Here is a 27173-nt window from a genome sequence, read left to right on the forward strand (position 1 = left end):
CAGCACGTAAAAAGCTAGGTTTGGTGTATGTGTTTGTATATCCCAGAGCAGCAGAGTTGGAAACAGGAGAACAGGAGGATCCCTGGGGCTTGTCGGCCATCCAGCTTAGCCTAAAATCTTGGTGGATGACTTCTGAGGAAAGAATTCTAAGGCTGACATCTGACCTCCACACAGGCCCCCACAATATATGCATGTACACCGTGCATATGTGTGTACCTGCACACATACAGACAGAAAAATCACCCCACTTTACATGAAGAAACAGGTAAATCCAAATGTCGGGGCACTCAGAGGATCAATTACTTAGAATTTTTGTTTAAAAAACAGGGGAGGGGACTGAGAAATAACAGGGGCAAAAGAGATGTAATTAAATACAATGAATCATTCTCAAATAGAATAGACACACACAATAACACGAGAAGGAGGGGGTGGAGGGAGGGGGAGGGAGGGAAGGAGAGAGAGAGAGAGAGAGAGAGAGAGAGAGAGAGAGAGAGAGAGAGAGAGAGAGAGAGAACACACTGAGCAGGCAGAAGCTCGGGCTTGATATTGGAGATCACTTCAGTACTCATAGGAGTAGATATAAATCTGGTACTGTGGCTAAGACAACACACTTGCTGGATGAAGTGGTACCCACAATTAATTCCAGCACCTGTGAGTTTGAGGCCAGCCTGATCTACATAGCGAGTTCCAGGACAGCCAGGCTACATAGAGTGACTCAGTTTTAAAAACAAAACCATGTTTTTTGTTGTTGTTTTTTTTTTTTAAAAAAGATTTATTCATTTATTATATATAAGTACACTGTAGCTGTCTTCAGACACACCAGAAGAGGGCATCGGATCTCTTTACAGATGGTTGTGAGCCACCATGTGGTTGCTGGGAATTGAACTCATGACCTCTGGAAGAGCAGTCGGGTGCTCTTAACCGCTGAGCCATCTCTCCAGCCCTTTTGTTGTTGTTTTAAGAGATACATGCTGAAAGAGGAAATTAAGAATCACAATACTTAGCTCCAAATATTCCCCACAAATACACATGTACACATGAACAGAAAGAAGTATCAGCCATTGGTGAAATGAGGGCAATGAAATACAGACATATACTGTGCTCCATTTCCTTCTCCTCTTCCACTGTAGGATTCAAATCTTAATGTATAATGAAGATCTAGTAGTACTAACTCCTATTCAAACATTAAGCATTTCAAAACAAAATAGGAGTAAAACTCAAAACATATTTGTTAGAGGCTTTCTCAGTTCTGTTAAGAACATATGGACCTATAGGCAAAGAGGAAGACAGCATAAAAGAAAAAGGTGACTTAAGAATTTCACCAGTCAACAAAACATACATGGGAACTGTGACAGCATCTTTTCAGATGCCCACAAAATACCTAAAATTGCAATTATATATTTGGTAGTTAAAAAAAAAACCTCAACAAATAACATGACTAAAAGATAAAAAATAATGTTCTATCTTTTGGGGAATTTTATTTTACCTTTTTTTTTTTTCCAGACAGGGTCTTGTGTAGCATAGGTTGCCTAGAACTCTTGATGTAGCTCAGGATGACCTTGAACTACCATCTTGCCTCTACCTCTGACCCAATGATGCAGGTGCCAGGAGGTCAACACTATGATAGTCTGGGATTCTGTGATGATAACAGCTGTCTAGAGCTAACAGATGTTCCTGCAAGCAACTCCTTATTCATGGTTTCTAGTGTACTGGTTTACCCAAGGTGGACTTGTGAGAGATCATTGCTTTGTTCTGTTATTGGTGTTCATCTAGCCTTAGACATGTTAGTTCATGTCTCTCCAAGAAAAATGCACACCACTATCTATAAGTAATTGATCCAAGAAATAAAGAACAGCAAAGCACAACACACACACACACACACACTCATACACCTCTCTCTTTCTCTCCCTCCCCATCCACCCCTCTCAAATACAGCTACCATGGGCAGAGAGAAAACTAAATAAATACTACTTTTTCACAATTTTAGTAAATTTAAGGATCTGAAAGAAGTAGGATTTTCTAGAACTATTTAAATATTCAGCGGACTCAACAAAGTTGCAATGTACAGCTTTCCATAAAAGAGACAAGATTTCCAGAAGAAAATTTCTCACACGCATTAGCCAAAGAGTTGCTCCAAATGTTCTAGCAAACCAGTAATACAAAGAAACCCCAATGTTTTTAACCTGACAGAGACTGGGGGGATGATATTACTCAGGCATTCTTTCATTAATTTAAAGTGTTTAGGATGAGTGTTTCTTTGTATTGGCCAGGATGGTCATGACATGAATTCAAGTAATTGTGATGTCTGGGAATATGTCATCACATCTGTAGTGGCAGAGATGGATTTTGTTTCTCCACCTAAAACAACAAGTAGACAAACAAGATGCCACCTAAAATCCATGCCTTCCATGGGTACATAGCAAGATCCTGTCCCCAAAGCAACAAAATAAAACAAACTCTACAAAAATTCTATCCCTGGAAAGCTGAGCTCAGTGGTGTTTGAGTCTACAGTCCCAGCGACCCAGAAGGCGAAGTAACAAGGACCACTTTGGCTCAGGAGTTGGAAGCCCTGGCCCCCTCCCCCGCCCCCGGAACACACCTCCATCAACTCTTTCTTTTCTCTCTTTGAGAAGAGATCTCCCTTTGAAGCTTTAGTTCACTCAAAATTGGGCTTTTCCCGACTTAGCCTCCCAAGTGCTAGAATTATGGACATCCAGCATCACACCTGGGAGAAACCACTTCTAAAGATAGCCAGCCCGTGGCACATCAACAGGTGAAAAGGAATCTCCATGAGATCTGGACTCTCCTGCATCCCTAACTTTCAAGCTGTGAACGAGGTACCCTTATCTGCAAGACCCACATGATGTCAACACTAACAGCCTATACAGAAGGAAACAACTGACTTGAGAACAAAATGTCTAAAGCAGTTAAACAGGGAATTCCCTAGAAACTGAAGTCAACAAGGTCTGTGTATGAAACCATAGGGATTTTGTTAAATCAGGGAGTAGTAAGTGTAAGGCTAGTGTGAGGAACTTCAGGAAGATGCAAAGAAATTTAAAAAACCTTGTCTGGTCAGAACTCTGCCAGGAGAAGAGAGAAGAGCTGGTAGTACCACAGTTCTTATAGTAGCACTGGAAATGAAACTGACAAGAAAGGTAGATGTATAAAAAAAACAAGATGGACCAGATAAAGCAGAACGAAAAACTGTAGAAATAAGCTGTTATTAACGGAAAAGAGAGGACTTCTTGAGGCTAGAAAAGCTAATCTGAGCCAAGGCAAATGGATAATGAAAAGGGTTGTAAGTACACAATGAAATTTTGTAAATTCCACTTGTAAAGAAAGCTGCAATCATGACAGCCTCAGGAAAATGAATGAATTTACTAAGCATTTTGTTAACAAGGTGACTCAGAAGGACATCTCATGGCCTCATGTCAATCTTAAGTTATGTCTATGAGTATAAATGTGAGTGGGGAGTGTGGGGATATGAAACTAAAGAAGGGTTAAGAGTCAGGGAGGACACCAGGACAAGATGACATGGAAATGAAAAAGTGACCATAAGCAGTGAATAGAAGGGGATGGAAAAGAACAGAGGAGGAGAATGAACAAGAATAAATTTGTTTGAAAATGTCCTAACAAAACCTAATGTATTATTTTTGCTAATTAATTTTTTAAATAAAAAATTTCAAGAAAAAAAAATGGAGCCACCAGAACACTGTCAGGACAGCAGGCACCAACATTAGCATATGAGCAGCTGGAGAGAGCTCAGAAGTTAAGAACATTGTCTGATCTCTTTTTAGACGACCCAGACTTAGACTTTCCACAAGCACCACAAGGCAGTTGACAACTACCCCAGTTCCAGGAGTCCCAAGGCCTTCTGACCCCTAATGGCACCAGGTACCTATGTGGCATGCACACGTATATGCAAGCAAAACACTCATACACATAAAGATAAATCTTTTAAAAAAAGATTACTGGGGTTGGGGATTTGGCTCAGTGGTAAAGCGCTTACCTAGGAAGCGCAAGGTCCTGGGTTCGGTCCCCAGACCCGGGAAAAAAAAAAGAAAAAAAAAAAAAGATTACCATAGGAAAGAAAAACTGACATAAAAGAAGACTGGAACAACACCCCCATCACCATTCTCCCAAAGGCTACATGTGTGGGACAAGTATGTGAGAGAAAACCTCACTGCATATAAATGTGACATACAGTGGGCACTACATAAATGACCCACAACAAGCCATGTCTATCCTTACAAGTGCCTTTCTCCTTCAAAAGCTTTTCTTCTGATCAAATTTCTGTTCAGGGGACCTAAGAATCTAGCAACATCAGCAGGTGCCCTCAGAACTCCAATATTCACCCCTAAAATACCATGTAAAAGTTGTTTAAAGAAAAAAAGAGAATAAAATCTTATCTACGAGCAATGGAAGGATGAATAAAGACTGGATCATGAATGCCCTAACCCATTATTATTTCAAAATAAACTAAACTATATTAAAGAAAATGTCCATAAATGAAAGAAGACAGGTAAGACAGCTCAGTGTATAAAGGCATTTGCCACCAAGCCTGATAACCAGAGTTCTATCTATGGAACTTGCATAGATGGTGCAAGCTGTCCTCTGACCTCCACACTCATGTTATGACATGGGACACACTCCTACACATGAAAATGTGTAACTATAAAAAATAAAAAAAAAACAAAAAATAAATGAAGAAAGTAAGCTAAGACCAGGATTGGTTAAGTTTGAAGTCAGCCTGAACTATATAGAAAGACCCTCAAAAATGGAAGGGAACTGGAAATATGGTTCAGGGGGTAAAGGATGCTGCAAAGCCTGACAACCTGAGTCTGATCCCCAGGACCCACATGGTAGGAAACAACCATTCCTCCAAGTTGTCCTCTAACCTGGTAAACATAGAACACAGAAAATAAAAGGAAAATTCCTTTAATTAAAAAATAAATAAATGGAAGCAACAAGAGGAGGTGAGGCTATGACTCAATGGTAACATTCTCTGTTCTTGTTCCTCCTCCTCCTCCTTCTTCTTCCTTCTTTGTTCTTCCTTCTTCTTCTTTCTTCTTCCTCCTCCTTCTTCCCTCCTCCTCCTTCTTTTCTTCTCCTCTTCCTCCTTCACACTCCTTATCCTTCTTCTTCCTCCTCTTCTTCTTCCTCATTTTCCTCCTCCTCCTCCTTCTTCCTCCTGCTCCTCCTCCTCCTTCTCTTCTCATATATTACATCCAGTGGTAGTATTCTTGCCAAGTGTATGTGACTTCCATGCCCAGGGAACATATACACTCATACCCCACAACATGACACAAGAATACTGAGTAAGAAAAAGTGACGACAAAAAAAGTAAGGAGATAAAAAAGGTTAAAGAAGAAGCAACAGAGAGCAGAGATGAGCAAAGATGACCCACAGGTGAAAAGATGTACCCAGGAGAAGCAGAGCAAAGTCAAGTAACAGACTCAAAGTGTGGAGGGGAGCATGGCCTGAGGACAGTCTGTACCTAGGCAAAAGTAAACAACCCACCAAGAAATACCAATGAAGTATCAATTCTTTAATAGAAAATAGTTTATGCCATAAGAGGTTCTAGGAGAAACAATCTCAAGATAGGCAAGGAAAGAAAATGTGTATCAAGCACTTTGTAACATGTCAAGTTATCTGTGTAGTATAAGAGAACATACACTAGTGGATATACAAAAGCTTTTAAATTAAAAACCAAAAAGGTAAAAAAGTAAATTTTATCTTATAAAACTAAGTTCTCTCTCAAACTACTACATTAAAAAAATGAGGTGCTTTTAAAGAAAAAGAATAATGGAAGTACTTTAAAAGAATATATAAGGTTGGGATTTAGCTCAGTGGTAGAGCGCTTGCCTAGGAAGCGCAAGGCCCTGGGTTCAGTCCCAGCTCCAAAAAAAAAAAGAACCAAAAAAAAAAAAAAAAAAGAATATATAAAATCATCCATCTACTCAGGTCAAGCAAACTGCCTTACTGCTTCCTATATGCAATTTCACAGGCACTAGGTGATTTTCTAGGACAATACTGGTGTTTAAGAGCTGCTCTTCATCTGAGATTGTTTTTGATTGTACTCAAGATAAACACCTGGCCTTTCCATGTGATATGTCTGGGATTTTCTGGGACAGCAATAAGCTGTGCAGCCCTCAAGGCAGTGTCTGACAGGTGACTTGCTCTTACTGCAGCTGAGCTCTGACCTTGTAGCATCTCAAATTTATGTACTAGATATTCCTCCCACAGGCCACCAACCAGCCTAGCCTAGCTTCTCTGTGCCTGCCTCCCTGATCCTCTCCACAGTGTACAATCTTGTCAGGGATGAAAAGTCAGATATGTAAGGTGTGTGAATATACTAAGGAAGATAAATCCCTACCAAGAGGTGGGAGCAGATGGGGCAGGAACGGAGGGGGACAGAATTCCTCTTTGACTCTGGCACTGTATATCATAAGCTGGTGTTATCTAACAATGTTCTCCTTACCGAGTGTGTCTTTAATGAGGATTTCAAGCTTCTGCCCCATGCTGGGTCCTCTCTCCTCTCTTGGATTCTGAACTCGGTTTACAATGTCTTGCTTGATGGAGTTGATTACAAATAATAAATTGTCTATAAAACAGAAACAAACCACTTAGAATGCCACTAACATGAGAGAATTTACTTTTAAGTTTATAGTGAAACCATATTCAGTTGAAAATGGAAGGGCTGCAAACACAATTCCATGGACAAACACTCACCTTACTTACTAACATGCACAATTCCGTGACAAACACTCACCTTACTTACTAGCATGCACAAAGCCTTGAATGGATTTTTTACCATGAAAGAAAAAAAAAAAAACAACAAAATAACCCAGAATCTGGGGAATGTCAAAAATATGGATTATGTTGGATATAATGGTGAATCTCTTTAACCCAGTCCTCAGGAAACAGAAGCAGGAGAGTCTCTGTGAGTTTGTGACCAGCATGATCTATGGTAAGTTCTAGGCTAGCCAAAGCTACAGGCTTGAGATATTCAACGACAACCAAGAAGAAAAAAAGGAAAGAAAAGAGAGAAAGAAAAGAAAAAGAGGATTCCTGGGTTCCCTTATAATTCAGAAAATCTAAGGAAGTCCAGGACTCTGTATTCTCATAAAGACACATGGATTTATTCCTGAAGAGCACAGAGCACACGATCTATCCAATTCAGGTGAAGGGAGATCCTCAAGTCAGCTGTCCACACTTGCTAGAAACACAACTCCAATAAGGAAGACCTAACCATGGGTTAGCTCATGACAACAGTAGTGGCATCTATCTAAGGGACCAGAGATCCAGACAGTCACACTTACAGACAAGAATGAAACAATGCTGGGCATGTGGTGTTCTGAATAGATAAATGAAAAATAGGAGAGCCAAGCTGGGTGTGGTGCACCCCTTTAATCCCAGCTCTCAGGAGGCAATAGCAGGTAGATCTCTATAAGTTTTAGGCCAGCCTAGTTTATACAGTGAGTTCCAGGACAGCTGGGGCTATGTTGTCTCAAACCCTCTCCCTCTACAAGAACAACAACAACAACAACAGAGGGGAGCTAAACAGTATACAGAGCTCAGGGAAGAATATGCAAACCAAAGAGAAAGCAAAGCTAAGACTGAGGTTTACCATATTCAGTGTTGAGGCCCCACAGCTTCACTTTATTGGCTTCATACTGGGCTTTCTTCTTCAGCCTACAAGCTCTGTGAAAGGAAGAACTATTATTAGTTCACTTTTTCCTTTTAAGACTTCAGAATGTATTTCCTTAAATAAGAATAAAAAATTTTTAAAAAATGAGTATCTTTCTTTTTATCACTATCAGATAGTTTTCTCTTTGAAATTTTCTTTTTCTTGTGTCCATGTTAGAGAATGAACGTATACGTGAGTGTGTGGTATGTGTTAGAGAACAAGAGAGTGAAGAGAGCGAGTGTGGGTGAATGAGTGTATGTGTATGTATCTGTGTGTTCAGACTTTAGAAGGTGGCTCTCCCCTCTACTGTGGATCTGGGAACTGAACTGCTCACGAGGCTCTGCTGGCAAGTGCTTTCATCTGCTGAAGCCATCTCGCCCGCACCTTTTCTTTTCAAGACGCAGTTTTACTTACTTTGTGTGCCAGTGTGAGTATAATGCTGTATGTTTGCAGGTGTCTGCAGAGGCCAGAAGAGGTCATTGGATCCTCATGGAGCTGGAGTTACAGGCAGTTGTAAGCACTATGTGTGTGCTGGGAACAAAACTTGGGTCCCCTGAAAGAGCGAGTGTACTTAACCTGAGCCATTTCTCAAGCCCCCAAATGCCTGTGATAGTTAAACAGCAACAGACAAGGCCCCAGCCGCTGTAGAGGATGTTAAGCAGGCAGAGCTCTGTCTGTCCTGATGGGTTAAAATAGTTCTCTGGGCTACTGGAAGACAGTTTGCTTTGTCTTTGTTTTTAATTTTTTGAGACAGGGTTTCTCTGTTGTAGCCCTGGCTGTCCTGGAACTCACTCTATAGACCAGGCTGGCCTCGAACTCAGAGAGATCCACCTGCCTTTGCCTCTGGAATTCTAAGATTAAATATGTGCCCCACCACTGCCCAGATGACCAGTAGGTTTATTTGCAAAGATAAACCATATAGGCCTGGGAATTTATTAAAAAAAAATGTAACTCATACCTACACAAACATCTCTAAGTCAAAGTTTATAGTAGATTTATTCAAATATGCCAAAAACTGGGAAGATCTCAAAGGCATTCATATGATAAGCAGATAAACTGCAAACCATTCCTATAAAGACTGTCTATATGGGGCTGGAGAGATGGCTCAGTGGTTAAGAGCACCGACTGCAGGGTTGGGGATTTTGCTCAGTGGTAGAGCACAAAGGCGCTAGGTTCAGTCCCCAGTTCAAGAAAAAGAAAAAGAAAAGAAAAGAAAAGAAAAGAAAAGAAAAGAAAAGAAAAGAGAAAAAGAAAAAAAAGAGCAAAGGCGACTGCTCTTCCAGAGGTCCTGAGTTCCAAAATGGTGGCTCAAAATCTGTAAAGATTTGATGCCCTCTTCTGGTGTGTCTGAAGACAGCTACAGTCTATATATATAAAAAAAAAAAAAAAAGACTGTCTATATAAGTAATAAAAGAAACTAGTTGTCCATGTGACGACATGGACAGATCTCAAAGGCATCCCATTAAGTTAAAGACAGACAGATTCAGGCTACTAAAGTACATTCCATCCATGTGACATTCTGGAACAGATCACTAGGAGAGACACTGTTAATTTATAAAAAGATCTTGGGGTCTTGAAAGATCCAGAGGTGCCTGAGGTCCTTGGGTTCAAGTCCCAGCAACAATCATCACATGGTGGCTCACAAAAACCATCTGTAATGATGGATTTGATTCCCCTTTTAGTTTTGTTTTTCAGAAGGGTTTCTTAGTCCTGGAACTAGTTCTGACCATATATACCCACCTAGGCTATTTGCCATTACCACCCAGGCTTTGTAAGTTTTTAAGGTGATGAGTATGTTAATATATTTTGACCATGTTAGCAGTTATTTAACTAAGTACATGTCTCAAATTCATAATAGCATACTTAAATTAATTTTGTTAACTATATAGTCAAATTGACTTACCAAAAAACAAACCTAAGTTTTAAAACTTTCCAGTAATACCATAATACATTTACTGTGTTTGCCTTACCCCCAAAACTTTTTCTTAAAAGCATAAATGCCTCTTTTACTTAAAAACAATAATTAACAACAAAAAAACTCACTACAGTAGTTATTTAACAAGTAATTTCTGAAGGTCACTTCCTCTATAACATCTCAAGGTCTAATCTTACCTCCTAGAGACCATTCACATGGGTGAACATTATTAGAATTTACCTGGAAGCCAGCTTATTTTTTTCTTTCCTTGACCTTGGCCTCGCTGTTAAGGGAAGCTCACTAACTGGAGTCAGGTCACTGATCACCTTATTCAGTTTCCGTAGTTCATTACCAATCTGGAGTAGTTTTTTAGGATTTGGAGTCAGGTCTTCCACATCAGTTCTCCGTGACTTCTTAACTGCGTATTTCCCTACAAGTCATTTGAAAGGAGTGTAAGTTACATCATCTTAGTGAACAAGACATGCCATTTCTGGGGTTGGGAATTTAGCTCAGTGGTAGAGCGCTTGCCTAGCAAGCACAAGACCCTGGGTTCAGTCCCCAGCTCCAGGAAAAAAAAAAAAAAAAAACATGCCATTTCTATAGCCACCAGCAGCCATCGCTTTTCATTTTAGAGCTCCTGGTACATTTCAGGAGGCACAGAATATCCTAACTTAGAAGGTCTAGCCCTCTCTCTCCATCTAGCCCTGTGGCTAGAGACAGGAAATATCCTAGGGCTATATAGCTCAGTAAGCAGCAGAACATTAGCTAGCACACCCAAAGCCCTGGAACCAGTCTCTAGCTAGCAACAAAACAGGCTGACCCCCTGCTGTCAACACTTCCTCACTGCTGCTCTCCTCGTGGTCATATTCCCAGTGCTACAGAGTCCTAACTCTTTGCATACTAGGACTAAGAATCTTACATCTCAGCTTGGAACACAAATTCAACTGCACACAAAAATCCAGGAGAGTTTGCCTAAACCAAGTTGTGAGTCTGGGAGTAAATAAAATAAGACAAAAGCTCTACTTCAGCTTCCTTACTCACTCCCGTCTCTCCTCCACCATTCCTAAGTGCCCCAACTCAATAACCACAAGGCCTCAAGCCTACTAAGTAAGCACTGACCGCTGCACCACGCACACCAGTGCATTCATCTCAAGTAGTACAGTACACCCAATGACTTTCCTAAGATTTATCCTGAGCTACATGGAATTATTTAATGGAACTTATTTTCTTCATTTATGATTTTTTAAAAAGCCTGAATATAAAAATTCACTGAGAGAGTAGAGTAATAGACCTGGGACTAGGGAGACAAGGCTATAGAGTAACAAACATGCTGGGAGCTAGTTCTCATCTTCCAAAATGCTCAGCAAGTAAAGTCTGTGGCATGACTGTGCTTTCTTTACTGAGCTCATTCATACCTTCTCTCTGCCTTTTTGGCAGACTAATTGATGTCAATGTGAAACAATAAAAGACATTCTACTCAATCATAGTTTTCTGGATCCACAGCTCTAGATTTGATCTCTCTAAACCATAAGCTTCTCCTGATTCCTATAAACTCCTCTCTACTCTTTTTCCACAAACATGTTTCTTTTTTCCCCTGTTCTTCTCTCCACAGCCATTTAAAGTTAATCTCCCCATTAAATGAGGTCTGAGGTGGGTGAAACTGGAAGAAACTGATGAGAAAAGTCTTCTCCTTTCTCCTCAGTGTGTTGCTTGTTTTTTGACAGGTCAAGAACCAATAATCTCTTGGCCATTTCTTGAAGGAAGTGGAGGAAGAAGGGACCAGAAAAGATGGTTCTCCACATCGATGGAAGCTATGTGTAAGAGGAAGCAGTTGTGACAGAAACTCTTTGATGCCCACTCAAGCTGCCTACAAATGGCTGAAAACCCAAGCACACTAAGCATTTTGCTTCCTTATCTCCGTTTACAGTTGAGTGACGGAAGACAGGTGTGGTGGCATATACCTTATAGTCCCAGAATCTAGGAGAATGAGGCAGAGCATTCAAAGTTCAAGGCCAAACTGGGCTACACAGAGACTTGGAGGCCAGTCTAGGCTATACACTCAAAATAAAAACTATCTCCACCCACTAAAAAAGACAGAAGGGACTAAATATTTTTTCAGACCCTCTTACCGTGATGTAAGCCATTTTTCTGGTACATATTACTTGGCAAGGTGTCTCGATTCCACTCAGATGGCCTCAGAATCCTCTCTTGCTGTGATGGCATCAACTGCTCACTATACTCCCAGAAGTACCTTCTTTTCCCTCTCTTCCGAGAAGATATGGAAGTCATCTCCTTCAAGTCCTCTACAGAGTCGTTTTCATAGCCTTAAAAAACATGAACCCACAACTGTCAATAAGTCTCTTAGAATAAAAAAAAAAATCCTTCTATTTGTAACATAAGATATTTCTTTCATCTGAAGCATCAACATCATGTCAAAAACAATAAATCAAGTTTATAAGGTCCAGTATATAGACATCAAACTCATAATATCCAGAAATTAATAAACATTTCATAACATAGCTATCTTGCATGGGCTTCTTTTCGGTTTTTGGAAATTAGTATAGGATATTGTAGTATCTTCACATGATTAAGAACACAACTAAATACTACATAGGAATTAACATGCCATTACGATAAGGAATAAGAAATGGTGCCAGGCACCATGTAGAAACTTAACATCACTGACGTCTAGCTTTTTACAAATCAAGAATGCTGGATGTTTATAAATTGGTTCTGATGGTGCAAAGCTGGAAGAGATGCCACTGCTGTGATACACTGAGAAGTTCTCACACAGGTGTGTGTGATTTGAAGGCGTAACTATGAAGGAACGTGAAGGGACTTTCTGTATCTTGATTGTGACGGTTATTACACAAGTGACTACATTCACTTGTCAGAACTCACACATCCAAAGTAATACAATGGTGCATGACGAGCAGAGTCAAGTTTTGCTCAATACACAGGATTTAAAAACAAGTCTGGATTGTAACTCAGTAGTTGGGGCCACTTAGTTGGCATATGTGAGGTTTGTACTCCAAGGAAAGAATAAGATAAATTCACAAATTGGTGTCTGAGCAATGGTGCAGACAAGTTTTGTACTTCATTCTTAACATTTACAGCACATGCTGTATAGCTCGACAATGTAGAGAAATGTGAAGTTAAGTTTCTTCCTCTTCTGGCCTTCCAAGAGAATGCACAGAGAGATAGTAAGGTACATGCGGATGTGTGTGTTGAATGTATTTCACTTCACCCCTGACCGAACTACGTCAAAATCATCGTAGACTACCTTTCATCAATAACAATGTGGAATGCAGTGTGACAATGAACCCTAGGTTTTCTTTAAAAAAAAAAAAAAAAAAAAAAGGGCTGCCTGGGTGAGGGAGATAGTGAGAAGGTTCTGCAGGTGAAGACACTTGCTGCCGGATTCAACAACCTGAGGACCCGAGGATTCCCAGGACCCAGATAGTGGACAGAGACAACTGACTCCTACAAGTCATCCTCTGACCTCCATCTATGTACTGTGGCACCTACACATACACAATAAACAAACAAACAGCGATAGATAAATGAAATAAAGATATTTTAAAAATGGTATGGTATACATATTTTATTTTAGATAAAGGATTTTACCTTTTCTAGTTATTAACATATCTTTGGGAAAGAGAAAAGGGTCACATTATGGCACCAGCTGAGGCGTTTTTAATTGGCACTTGTTCCACAGTAACTAAGCAAAAGATACTGACTTACAGAGATTACCCAACCCCAAACAGACAGATGGATAACCAAAAGAAATCGTGTCTCCCTACAAGCACCCATAACCAGTATTTTACACATTTAGCTCTACCCCAGTCCAAAGCATAGGGACAGATTTTATTCCATTTCCACCCCCTTTCCCTCCTCCATATTTCAACTTAGTCAGCATAATTCCCTTAGTCAGCATCTACCTTTGCTAGTCTGCAGGTGGCAAGACACATTCATTCACTCAATGCAATTCAATTCATTTGATGTTTCTAAGAAGCGACTGCCTCTGCTGCACAGACTGACATGATGAGGAGCCTGGCATGAATAGCAGAGCTGAGCTGGGTCAGCTCTTACAATTCAGAGTCCAGCTCTGAGTCCACATCTCACTCCCTTGCCTAACTGGTTGATCGGTCTAAACGTCTTGCTCACTTTATGCTGAATTCAGAGTCACAGCAACGCTTATTTCTTCATCCCACCCAAATCAGGTATTAGATTTACTTATGTGTTCAATCTTTTCTCAAGGAACACTTAGGAGCTGCCAGCTTTTTGACCCAACCTTTTCTGCTAACATGTCCCATAAATTTATTATCACCCCACTCCCAACACTTTTCAATATACAGGCCATGGTGACCACGTAAAATATAGAAAAATGGCATACTTACTCACTGATCTAACATCCAAGGCCATTCATTCTCCTCTTTTCTGTAACAGAAGTCTAACCACCACCACCACCCAAAATGAATCTGTGGCCAAGTTAAGTTTTATAAAACCATGATCCTGCATCCCTGGCTGGCAAAGCCACAGAACACATAAACATATTAATAGACTTTGAAAGAGCCTGGTATAGTGGTACACACAGTTAATCCCAGTACTCAGGAGGTAGGAACAGGCAGGTCTCTGTGAGTTTGAGGCTAGCCTGGTCTATCTACATAGTGAGTTCCAGGACCCAGGGTTACAGAGAGACCTTGTCTCAAAAAAATAAAAGTAAACTAAAAGCAAGACTTTGAGAATATCTGGGGAAGCTACTTCATGGTAGAGCAAGCTATGGCATACCATGTGGAAGGGCAAAGGCTCAATCACCACCACTGCAATGGTAGAGAGGAATGAATAAACAATCCCCAAAACAAATTCGACTCTAAATTCTATTAAGGATTCCATTAATCTCCATATAATTAATACCTAATATGCACAATGCCTAACATAAAAGATACTAAAACATGTTCTGATAAATGATTTCTTGATTCCCTTCTCTACCTCACTTCTTTTTTTGTTTGATATACTGCCATAATTATCTAACTCATTTCTTGCTGACATGATTAAATTAAGATAGGAGTGTGGTATCCACTTTATCCTGGTACTTGGGAAATAGAGGTGAGAGGATCAGGAGTTCAAAGTCAACTGTATGTATATACCAAGTCTAGGCCAGCCTGAACTACAGTAGATCTCGTGTCTTAAAAAACAAAACAAACAAACAACAAAAAGCCCAACAACAACAAACAATGACAACAAAAAGGAAGTAAGAATGCCGTATTTACAAATGGCAAGCCACTCATCTATGGTCTGAACAGACTACAGGTAAAGTCAACTGTGAAAAATGCTCAGTGAGATTTACAAAATAAGCTCTCACTTTTAAGGAAGTGAGTTCTTGTTCTTGAACCTTGCAATTTTACAACTCAAAACAGTTGTCGCTGGTCTACAGAATAGGCTCTATTAGCCCTTGGCAGGCAGTTCAAAAGAGAGACCTATTTTGCACCTCTCCTGGAACTTTGCAAGCTCACTAACTACACAGCCATTTGCCAAGAAACAGAATCTCAGGAGCTGGTCATCACAAAAGGGCCTTTGTAAACCAATCACCCAACCCCAGACTCATGCTCTGACTGGAGTATAACTAGCCTTACTTTATTGATTAAAAAAAATTGTCTTCCTATTTCTCACCCACAATTTCTTTTTGCACCCCTCAAGTTGGTTTAAATCTTTCTTTCAAGAAAAAAAATAATTTGCACCAGAAAAAATTTTAAAGCCCAATTAAGTTCTACAAAATTGTGTTAATTTTATGGTTCAAGTATGTCATTCACTAACATCTAGAGGACTGCACATGCAATCCTAATCAAAAGATTCACTTCAAGTCAACTGAAAATGAATGGATTTAAGTGGCATATTCATCCAGACATTAAGCAGCATTATCACTTGGATCCAGAAAGAGCACCAGATTCCACTAAATACTTACTAATACATAAAGCCACTGCCTAGCTGCTCAAGAAGAGCAGCAGTTTCCAAGCAAGGCTTATGCTATGGAAGATAAGGAAAGATGATGTGATCAGACAGACTAAAAGACGTGTAGTCTCTGTATAAATCAAAATTCTGAGAAAATGGAAATGGTGCCAGGAGGACTCAGAGTTCTTGAGTTCACCTATGTGATCTCAAAACACTAAAAATGCAAATCCAATATGGTGGACATACCAATGTGGTCTGTTAGAAGAATCTCTGGGGAATACCTGGGAAAAGCTAGATGCCAGCCATTTGAAGATGTGCATAGTAGCTGCACATCCATAATCTAGTAGCAAGGAAAACAGAAATGTATAAAGTAAAGGAGGACCTTTCTTATCTGCCAGCTACAGTAGACACAGTCTTTCATAAAGACCCTCATGGGACAAGCCATCACACTCCTGCTAAACCCTCAGACACTTTGGAAACCATAAAGGCCACAATCCAAGATAAGGAAGAATTTTTCCTGACCAGCAAATGTTGATCTACATCACTACAAGAGTGATGTGCTTTGTCTGACACAACATTCAAAGAAGTACACCTCCACCTTTTGTTGAGACCTTGTGGTGGTGCTAAGGGAAGGAAGATTACTAAAAAGGTTAAGCCGACGCTACTGAAATTAAAAAAATAAAAATAAAAAAAAACCACACTCTTCTAAAACACAGGAAAAGCATTACTGGGCTGTGTGCTGAAACCTGGCAAGCAGACTGACTAAAGAAGTCTGCATCAGAACCACTCAGTATTCAACGACCTGGCTGGAGACAGAGTTGGCAAAGACACAGAAAAGACGAACGCTCCAAGCAGCCTTGAAACACTGAAGAACCATCCCAAAGACAGACCAGTGACCTGTGACCCTAACTGTGAAGGGCAATTCGGAGTTTAACAGACATCTGGGTAAGCAAGAAGGACCACAGAGAGTTGAGGTTGCATGCAGCAATCAGGAGAGACTGTACTCAGACACTACACCCCATCAAGCTCTTCCCCTTATATTTAATACCCTGTGCCAATTTAACCAAGTCAGTCTGCTCTGTGCTTCTTTCACCCTTACTCTCTGGTCCTTTCTTTTCTCCTAAGCTTATATTCTGCCTTTTCACATCCCATTTTATAGGTTATCCCAAAAATGACTGGCCAGCCTGATTTGTAGTTTCCTTATCTCATCCTACTAGGTCCTGGGACTCTTTTAAATTATCTTGATGTATTTCTTTCCATCTTTCTTTTCACTCTCCTTTAGGCAGAATGCCTCACTGTGTCCTTATTTCACCTTCTCAAGAGAAGGTACGTACTTTTCCTTCTTTTATTTTTTCTGTATCAACCCAATACTAATCACTCACTTTTTTCCCTACTTCTACTCATTTTGACAGTAACTGACATCTTAGTCTATCATGCAATCAGTGTTCCTTTATTTCCTAAAATAATTAGAGCTTAGGGGCTGATTGTTACTTAACTATGACTGTAAATTCATAGTAGGCCTATATTTTGCTAGTGATTTTTTTCTGTAGACAATATTTTAGAGTCCTGGGGACTTCACTTCAAGCACCAATATAGCACCTCAATCCTATTATGTCTTAGTATCTCTTAAATGTTTTAAACATGTCTACTAGAAGAGTAAGAGTGACTTAGAAAAAAGTCAATCAACAATCTAATCCCAGATGCATAAATCCTTATCCAAAAATATAAAAACAACAAACAAAAAGGCAACATGACCCCTCTCAAAATTTACCAATCTGACAGTAATATCCTCCGATGACAATGAATGAGATGAAATTCCAGACAATTATTATATTTAAAGAAACAAAAGGACATAAATTCCTGAATGAATTCCAAGAGAATATAAACAGCTAAACAAACAAACAAACAAAAAAGTAGCACTAGATGTAAGTGCTGGCTAGTTTTTAAATGATAAAAACAGACTAGAGATTTGTGATCACCTAACCAGTTCTACAGAAGATACTTGAAGGAATGCTCTGAGCTAGAGAGAAAGATACATCCCATGAAGGATCTGTCTATCTTATAAGGACACATACGTTTTCTCTCATTTTGATTCCCTAGATTTTGCAGAGAGATCAAATCATCTCTAACATGGAAGTACAAGTGACATCAACCAGAGGGAAAAGAGGACACACAGGAAGGGGAAGCACAGAGAGAAGGGAGAGCAGGAGCAGCGCAGTGCTTCTCACCCTTCCTAATGTTCTGACGATTTAGTACAGCTCCTCATGTTGTGGTGACCTCAAACCACAAAATTATTTTGTTGCTATTTCATAACTGTAATTTATCTACCTTTATCAATCACAATGTAAATATCTGATATTTAATACCACCAACTGGGAATGGGTTTACTAAGGTATGAAGGGAATGTACTCAGTATATATTTGTGTGTGTGTGTGTGTGTGTGTGTGTGTGTGTGTGAGAGAGAGAGAGAGAGAGAGAGAGAGAGAGAGAGAGAGAGAATGAATATGAATATCAAAGAACTAAAGACAAAGACTGGAAGTGTACCAACAGTGGTAGAATACTTTCCTAGCATATGCAAGCCCCAAGATTTGATGCTAGCACATCAAAATTACATGCTGACAGTCAGAAGCCAACAAATTAAATAAGCCCTTACCTATTAACACTTAATTACAAAGTATAGCTAAGGGGTTGGGGATTTGGCTCAGTGGTAGAGCCAAGGAAGCGCAAGGTCCTGGGTTCGGTCCCCAGCCCCGGAAAAAAAAAAAAAAAAAAAAAAAAGGAAGAAACAAAGTATAGCTAAGTGTGATAGGGAAATGCCTCTCACCCAGTACTTGGGTTACTTGGGTGGGTGAGGCAGGAGGACACAAGTTCAATGCCAGCCTAAGGTACACAGCATTATTTTAGGCAGAAAAGACAATGAAGTGAAAGTGGATGGGAAGGCAGTCCGTGACAGTGTGGGTGCTAAACTTGGAGCAGACTTTTGCAACAAGCTATCACTAAAGACAGAAAAAAACTGTGTATACTGATAAAATGGGTTAATTCATCAAGAAGATATAATTTGTAAATATACACACATCAAAACAACTATATAAAGCAAATAATAGCATTATGGACAAAAAATGCTTAATTTAGTAGTGAGCAACTTAAATACTACCCATCTTTGATAATGGATGGGTCAAAAAAGAATAAATAAAGACACAGCAGACTTGAACAACATTAAAGACAAGATGGACACACACAGAACCTTCCATCCCATAGCAATGAACTTCAGAATCTAGAGAATAAGCAGCATTCTCCAGGACAGACTGTTAAAATTACAAAACTAAATTAGTCTCACAAACTTATGAAGGATGAGACCATATCATTTTTAAAATTTCTGATAAACACGCATATTGATACGATGAAAAACAAAAATGGTTTAAGAATTTTATTGCCAGACATGGTGGTTCTTGTCTGTAATTCAATTGGCTGTGGGAAGAGTGCCATGAATTTAAGAAAAAAATCTGTGCTACACAGCAAGTGCCAGGTCAGCCAGGACAATACAGTAAGACTTTCAGAAAGAGAAAGCAAGAAAGGGAGGGAGGGACAGACAGGAACTACAGAACAAAGAGCAACTGAAGTTTTTCCCTTTAATTCCTGTCTTAGTCAGGGTTTCTATTCCTTGCCAAACATCACAGCCAAGAAGCAAGTTGGGGAGGAAAGGGTTTATTCAGCTTACACTTCCACACTGCTGTTCATGACCTAAGGAAGTCAGGACTGGAACTCACACAGGGTAGGAAGCAGGAGCTGATGCAGAGGCCATATAAAGATGCCACTTACTGGCTTGCTTCCCCTGGCTTGCTCAGCTGGTTTTCTTATAGAACCCAAGACCACCAACCCAGGGACAGCACCACCCAAGATTGGCCTCCCACCCTTGATCACTAATTGAGAAAATGCCTTATACCTGGATCTCATGGAGGCATTTCCACAGCTGAGGCGCCTTTCTCTGTAATAACTCTAGCTTGCATCAAGTTGACAACACAAAACCAGCCAGTACAATTCCTTTTACACAGTGTAGAGATTGTACATTTAACACACAAAAGTTGTGTGCTTTAGGAAGAGTTTAAAAAGTAACCTTAAGTTTAATGTGAAGGAAAACAGCAGAGAGGTGGAGTAGATAGAACAGAGAAGAAAAGGAAGGAGAAGAAAAGAGCAAGAAGAAGTAGGAAGGAGATGAGGCAGAGTGGAGAAGGCCATAGATCTACCCTAAATAACAAAGGTAATAGAAAAATCATGGGGGAAGCTTCCTGATTTTGATCTGGTAGATGAAAGAAAGTCTTAGGAGTAAGACTCCATAACACAGGTGATGCAAGCAGAAACAGTGGAATGGGGTTTTGTCAAACTAAAAAGTTTGTGAACAAAACCAATCAAAATAGTGAAGAGATAACCCATAAAACAGAAGAAATATATACTAACAGTATATACAACATTAAGTTAATATCCAAAACACACACACACACACACACACACACACACACACACACACACCAGAAGATAATGAATCTTACAATGATGGTAAAGATCCTAAATAGGCATTTCTCAAAAGATATCCAAATGACCAAGTATATGAAAACATTCTCAATACCACTAGTCATCAATAAAATACAAATAAATATCAGAGAGACACTGTATCACATAGGTCATAATGAACTTGGACAGACACTATTGTCAAAGAAATGGGGAAGAGAGAACTCTTTTCATTGTCAGTGAAAATGTAAACTGGTATGGTTTTTATGGAAAGCAGTACATGAAGTTCCTCAAAAAACTGAAAACAGGTAGTATGGCAGCATGAACCTACAATCCCAGTATTCAGGAGCCTGTGCTGCGAGAGAACTCCAAGTTAGAGACCAGCCTAGGTTACATATTCCATGCCAGTATAAAGGAGAGAGGTAGACCCTAGCTCAAAAAGGGCAGGCCAGACACTGGGGATGTATCTCACTGATACAGGACCTGTCTAGCACATGGAAAGAACAGGGTTTGCCCAGTACGGAAAAACAATACAGAAACCAATGGCCATAGATATAGCTCAGTGGAAGCCCAGCACAGAATACACAGAAGCCCTGAGTTTGAGCACAAGCATCTAAACTAACTAAATAAAAATAAAAACATCAACTCATCCAGCAATGAAAAGTGGCCTGAGGAAATGGCTCTGCTCTTTCAGAAGACCTGAGTTTGATACTCTGTATCCATGTCAGGCCACTTACAACTGCCTGCAACTCCAACTTCGGGAATCTGACACCTCTGGCCTCTGAAAGCATCTACACTCAGGTGAGCATACCAACTCACCCACCACACACACACACACACACACACACACACACACACACACACACACGCACATAATTTTTTTAAAAATAAGATTTATTTTATGTGTAAGAGTATTCTGCCTGCATGCATACATATACACATGTGTGCCTGCTGTTCAAGGTAGTCAGAGGAGGGCATTGGACCCCATGAACTGAAGTTACAAATGGTTGTAAGTCATGGTTTGGGTGCTGGGAATTAAATTCGGGTCCTCTGTAAGAGTAACAAAAGTGCTCCTAACCACTGAGCCATCTCTCCAGCCTCTCCAAAATATAGTTTAAAATAATAAAAATAAATCCTTTTTTTGGTTTGTTTTAAAAGGCCAGATGCATACCTTTAATCAGAAGATATTCAGAAGACAGAAGCACACAAATCTTATGAGGTGGAGGCCAGGTTGATCTTACAGCAAGTTCAGGACAGCCAAGGCTATATAATAAGACTATGTCTCCAAAAATATTAATAAAAAATAGAAAGTATTCTCTTGAAAGCTACCTGTACTCCTACATTTACCACAATACTTCTAACATCCAAGCAAATATACAGATACAAAAATGGAAGTACATACAATATAACTCATTCTTTAAGGCTTATATTTATGACAAGTTGAATTTACTTGTTATGCCAACCTAAACAAAACAGGCACAGAAAGACAGACTGCAAAGTCTCCACATGTGAGACTAAAATCAAACACATAGAAGTAGAAAGCATGGTTGTCAGGAACTGAAGACATGTGGACATGTGAGGTGTTCATCAAAGAGCAAATTGCTGTTCTGCAGGGTAAGTTTGCCTTGGTGGCACTGAGATTTATTGATCCTAGGATCCATCTGCTTTAAAGCACTACTGGAGAAGGCACTTCCTTCCTCACATTCCATTCCCCTTAGTTCTCTATGCTCTCCATGCTAACACACCTGTACTGGCTGGTTTTATGTGTCAACTTGACACAAGCTGAAGTCATCACAGAGAAAGGAGCCTCAGTTGAGGAAATGCCTCCATGAGACCCAGCTGTAAGGCATTTTCTCAACTAGTGATCAAGGGGAGGACCCATTGTGGGTGGTGCCATCCCTAGGCTGGTAGTATTGGGTTCTATAAGAGAGCAAGCTGAGCAAACCAGGGGAAGCAAGCCAGTAAGTAACATCCCTCCATGGCCTCTGTATCAGTTCCTGCTTTTTGACCTGCTTGAGTTCCAGTCCTGACTTCCTTTGGTGATGAACAGCAATGTGGAAGTTTAAGCTGAATAAACCCTTTCCTCCCCAACTTGCTTCACGGTCATGATGTTTGTGCAGGAATAGAAACCTTGACTAAGACAGCACCCCTTAGCCAACAACCCACCCTAATTCTATACAAGACTCTACTGTTTAGATCTAATCTGCCAGTCTTCAAGAGTCACACCCGAACAACAGATGGAGCTACAGAAACTACCCCTACTATACCCAGCCAAATTTCCCTCTTACATCTCAATGTGGATTTTATCAATGTACTATGAGAAAAATGGTCCTCACAAAGAGAAAAGACAATTCTATCTAGTTTATCCAGGACTCTAGAGTAAACCAAAGCAAAAAAGGTATAAGCCCTTTTCCTCCAAGTTAAACTTGAAGTCCTTTTTACTTACTTAAAAAATACCCAAACCAAATAATCTGTGGCATCAAATGTATAAATCTAAGTATTTGAATTAAAAAATTATCAAAAGTGAGAAAATCTCTGATGAAAATGCTTTGAAAGGGTGCGGCTCAGAGGTAGAAGGCTTACCTAGTGTATGTGAGGCTGCTGCTTTAACCCAACACTGAATCGGCCGCAGCCACCTGAATGCTCTCGCACACACATACACATACACGGACACATAGACGCCCACACATATAATACACATACGGGCACACAGACACAGTGCTGCACACTGACATAGTCACTGTCCACAGTTTCAGAAAAATGTCAACAGAGTGCCTGGAATGCCAGAAATCACCATTTTAAACAAAAGGACTCTTTGATAACTTCACTATTAATTGGGTTTATGCAGAATTATTAGTATCAAGATTAATTTTGAAGCAAGTAACTTTTGCTTAAAATTTAAAATCTTTACTTCTTTGTTTAACTGTGTGCTGCTTGGCCACAATGTTTTTATGAATGTTTATAAGCCAATAGTGGCTCTAGCCCAAACATGTAAATGCTGAAGTGAGTCAGCTCCCCACAGATGTTTCTTTTTCTCTTTTGTTTATATGTACTGTACACTAAATGAAGCATCCTCCTTCATGCTCTTCAAACTGCAGCATGAACTTTCTTATCTTATAGTTGGTTTTTGGCTTTTTTCCTATTTGTTGCTTTTTAGACACAAGGTATCACTATATAGTCCTGACTGCTCTGGCACCAACTCTGAAGACCAGGCTGACCTCAAACTTATGGTGATCCTTCTACCTCTGCCTTCAAGTGTTGGGATTATAAGCATGTAACGTATCCAGCACAATATGTATTTTCTTAATACAGTAGACACAAAGGAAACGCTTGTCTTCGAACTGCTCACTGAGTAGGGTTTTGTTAACTATGAACATGAGTGATCCGAGCGGACACCACTTGATGCTATTCCATATACACCTATCTTAGTCACAACACATGCAAATCAGGGAAACCTATTTTAAACAAACATACTCTTGGAATCTTTATTTAAGTGCTCAAAGGGCAGAAAAGTAGATCATTTATCAAAAAAAAAAAAAAAAAGAAAAGAAAAGAAAAAAGAATAAGCCCTCAAAGAATCAAGATACAAACTATAAAAAAAAGCTACTTTTGATCCAAATTAAGACATTAAGTTATTTATTTATTTAATCCCCAAACTAAAATATAGCAATTATCCAAACAAAAGCTTCCTATTTCCAACAGTGAGTAGAAAGGTTAATTTAGTAGGCTCCAAGAGTTATACCTGGTTCAGAGAATGTGTCGCTGATATCATCATCTCTGTCATCCTCATAATCCTCTTCCTCTTCTTCCTCCTCTTCATTTTCAGAAAGCTCATGCTCACTGCCAAACCCTTCATCATGGTCCTCATCATCAATATCATCTTCATCATCCTCATCATCTTCAGGACTGTATTTGGTTGGCTGTTCTCTCATGTTGTCAGAGACAAAAAGAGAATAATTGTGCTCTTCTTTTTTCTGGGACGAATCTGAAACAGAAGTGCTGGCAGAAAGGCTGCCACTCTCTGCTGTGGCAACCAACCCAGGACCATCCTGGGCCAGAGGACTAAGTAATAGTTCCTGGGTTTCTCTAAAAGGCAAAGCAGGAGTGCCATGACCCTGGTGAGGCTCCACCCCCCTCTTCTCCTGCCTCTTTGCCACAGCGCCACAGTAGCAGGTGTTCTCCTTTGCTGCATCTATGTGCACCTGGCTCAGCAAGGGCCGGCCCTGTTGCACGGGGTTGATCTTGACTTTTGCTTTTTTTACATAGTCTTTACATTCGACATGAAAATTCACTTTTTCATTATGATACATGTTGGTCTTCACCATGATCTGTGTGCTTGAAGTAGGTTTGCTTGCTTTTTGGACACAGTCTGACGATGGGACCTCAGCCTGAAGTATCTTTGAAGAACACACAGGGGCAGCTGCTCTACTTGTGATCTTTTTACTAGGAAAAGAAGAGGGGGGCAAGGGGTTTTGTTTGACACTGAAGAGTGAATCAGGATAATAAAGGGAATCAGAAACAGACTGAGAGTCCTCACTATTGAGCTGGGCCAAGGTTGGAGTTTTACTGATGACCTCTTCATCTTGGTAAGGGCTAGAAAAGTCATCAAGACCCAGGTAATCCACTTCTTTTGTCCCCCAGATGTCACAGCTGGTTAGTTTGGTGTACTTAGTTAAGTCTTCACAGTATGTATCCCACTGTTCCCAGTTTGAAGTTAAAGCATCCTCATTGTCCAGGACATCTGTGAAAGTCTCCAGATTTTCAATGTCTTTGCAGTCTTCCAAAGAAAGGAAGTTGTCTCTAGGATTCTGTTGATAATTCATCTCTCTATCCTAAGGAAGGTTTAAAACGGGAAGTCACATACCATGCTTTAGGAAGAAATTAGTCACCTCCACCCATACCTAAAAATACCAAAATAAATAGTCTACTTCTTGTCTGTTTTAAGATAAAGGCTATTGACATGATACCTTCCTTTTATATCTATATACCTTTATTTCATTGGGCAAGAAAAAGTGGGAAAATACTTTCTTTGAGAGGATAAAGTATAGGTCCAAACATCAAAGCCTCTTCTGATCTCAGAGGCATTCTTTAGACATGAACTTCAAGAATCAGATATTGAAGACTACCTTTATCACAGAACTCTTCCACTTAAGGAGGACATTAAATATGGAGACAAAGAGCCCAGAGAGGGTTGAAAGTTAATTGTAAATTGTTACAACTTGGATAAGACCTAGGTAATCATTCTTGGCATGGTAAGTCAAATATTTTTGACACATTGCAAAAATGTGATTTTATAATGTAGTAAAAGGCCTGGAGTGGTGGCATACACCTTTAATCCACTCAGAAGACAGAAGCAAGATCATCTCTGTGAGTTTGAGGCCAGCCTGGTCTACATAGCAAGTTACAGGCCAGCCAGAGTTTCATGATAAAACCCTATCTCAAAAAATAAATACATAAAATGTAGTCATATTCTATAGCCATGGGAAATGAAGTTGAGCCCTAATGTACTATCACAAAAGGTTATCCATCACATGTTGTTTTGTTTAGAAAAAGCAAACTCCAGCTGAAGAGAAGACTCAGGGGGTAAAGGCTTAATGACAAGCCTAACCACCTCAGTCCAACCCCCTGGGACCCATATGATGCAAGGACAGAACCAGTCTCAGTTACCCTCTGACCTAAACATATACACTGTGACATGTATGGAGACACATACAGACTAAATAAATGTGTGTGTGTGGGTGGGGAGGTGAACTATATATTATCCATCCAAAGTAAAAGGCATATTCAAATGTTTATATATTCATTTGTATCTGCTAGCAGTAGTTACCTTTTGGGGAAAATCTGAAGAATGAAGGATCAGAAAAAAAATGGGTTTTCAGTTTTCCAATTTACTTTGTTCCCATAGATTTTCAGTTTGTGTATGTGTCTGTGTATGTGTGAGCAGCTTCAGTTTCATAATTTATATGCCATACTCTATGCTTTTATCAGGTACAGAATTCAATGATGTTTAATGAACTCAACTTTACAAATTTTCAGCATTTCTGTGTTGTTTAAATAACATGTAATTAAAATTCTATTGGGGCTACAAAAATGGCTTAGCAGATAAGAGCACTTACTGACTTTCTAAAGGACCTAAGCTAGGTTCCCAGCACTGTTGTCTGGAAGCTCAAAACCACCTTTAACTTCCAGCTCCAGGGATATCTGTTACCTCTGGCCTCCTTGGGCACCTTCACTCAAGCACACAGTTAAAATGTAAGTCCCCCAACCCAGACCCTTGGGCCCAAACACTCATGAGGCAGAAATAGGCAGGTACCTGTGAGGTTTCAGGCCAGTTCTAGTCTATTTAGCAAGTTCCAGGCCAGCCAACGCTACAAGTGAGATCCTGCCTTAAAACAACAACAACAACAACAAAAAGTAGTGGGGTTTCAGAGATGGCTGAAGTTAAGAGCAACTGATGCTCTTGCAGAGGTCCTTGGTTCCATTCCTAGCACCCACTTGGTGGCCCACAATTATCTAGTTCCACAGGATCATATATGCTTTTAGCCTCTGTGGGTACTACAAACATGTAGTGCACAGACACAAACAGGTAAACTATCTCTGGGCTGGAGAGATGGCTCAGTGGTTAAGAGCACTGACTGCTTTTGCAAAGGTCCTGAGTTCAAATCCCAGCAATCACATGGTGACTCACACCATCTGTAATGGGATCTGATGCCCTCTTCTGGTGTGTCTGAAGACAGTGACAGTGTATGTACTTATATTAAATAAATAAATAAATCTATCTTTGAAAAAAACTATCCCTGCACACAAAATAGTTGTTTTTTACCCTGGGAACTTTGTATCTACCTCGGAAACAAGTCACTACCCTATGATACTGCTTATAGTTGCTAATTTGTCTTACCATCTCTACCATACATCTTGTGCATGTATCATCCCGTAATTTGTGAGCTAACAAGTCCTTTAGCAGTTTACTGTATCACACACAGCTTACTTTCTTCAGGAACAACTGGACAGATAATCTCTTCACATACTACGTTCATCAATTTGGGTATCTTTCTAAAATTACCAGACTTAGTCACAAGAATCAAACCTGGACCCAGTCACATCTCTTTT

At 39.9% G+C, this 27173-nt stretch overlaps 1 protein-coding gene across 4 annotated transcripts in view; it reads right to left on the reverse strand.

Annotated features, from left to right (window-relative positions):
* Crebrf (CREB3 regulatory factor) overlaps window positions 1-27173 on the reverse strand; it is a 78032-nt gene that overhangs the window by 6419 nt on the left and 44440 nt on the right. For all 4 annotated transcript variants that reach the window (XM_032913642.1, XM_032913643.1, XM_032913645.1 and 1 more), the window contains 5 exons: window positions 23806-24895; window positions 11735-11929; window positions 9846-10035; window positions 7631-7704; window positions 6482-6604 (listed from right to left, as the gene is read on the reverse strand). In XM_032913642.1, the coding sequence (XP_032769533.1) occupies window positions 6482-6604; window positions 7631-7704; window positions 9846-10035; window positions 11735-11929; window positions 23806-24895 (1672 nt within the window). The remainder of the gene's footprint in view (window positions 1-6481; window positions 6605-7630; window positions 7705-9845; window positions 10036-11734; window positions 11930-23805; window positions 24896-27173) is intronic.

Source organism: Rattus rattus, chromosome 9 (genome assembly GCF_011064425.1).
Source record: "Rattus rattus isolate New Zealand chromosome 9, Rrattus_CSIRO_v1, whole genome shotgun sequence".
In the NCBI taxonomy this organism is placed as follows: Eukaryota; Metazoa; Chordata; class Mammalia; order Rodentia; family Muridae; genus Rattus; species Rattus rattus.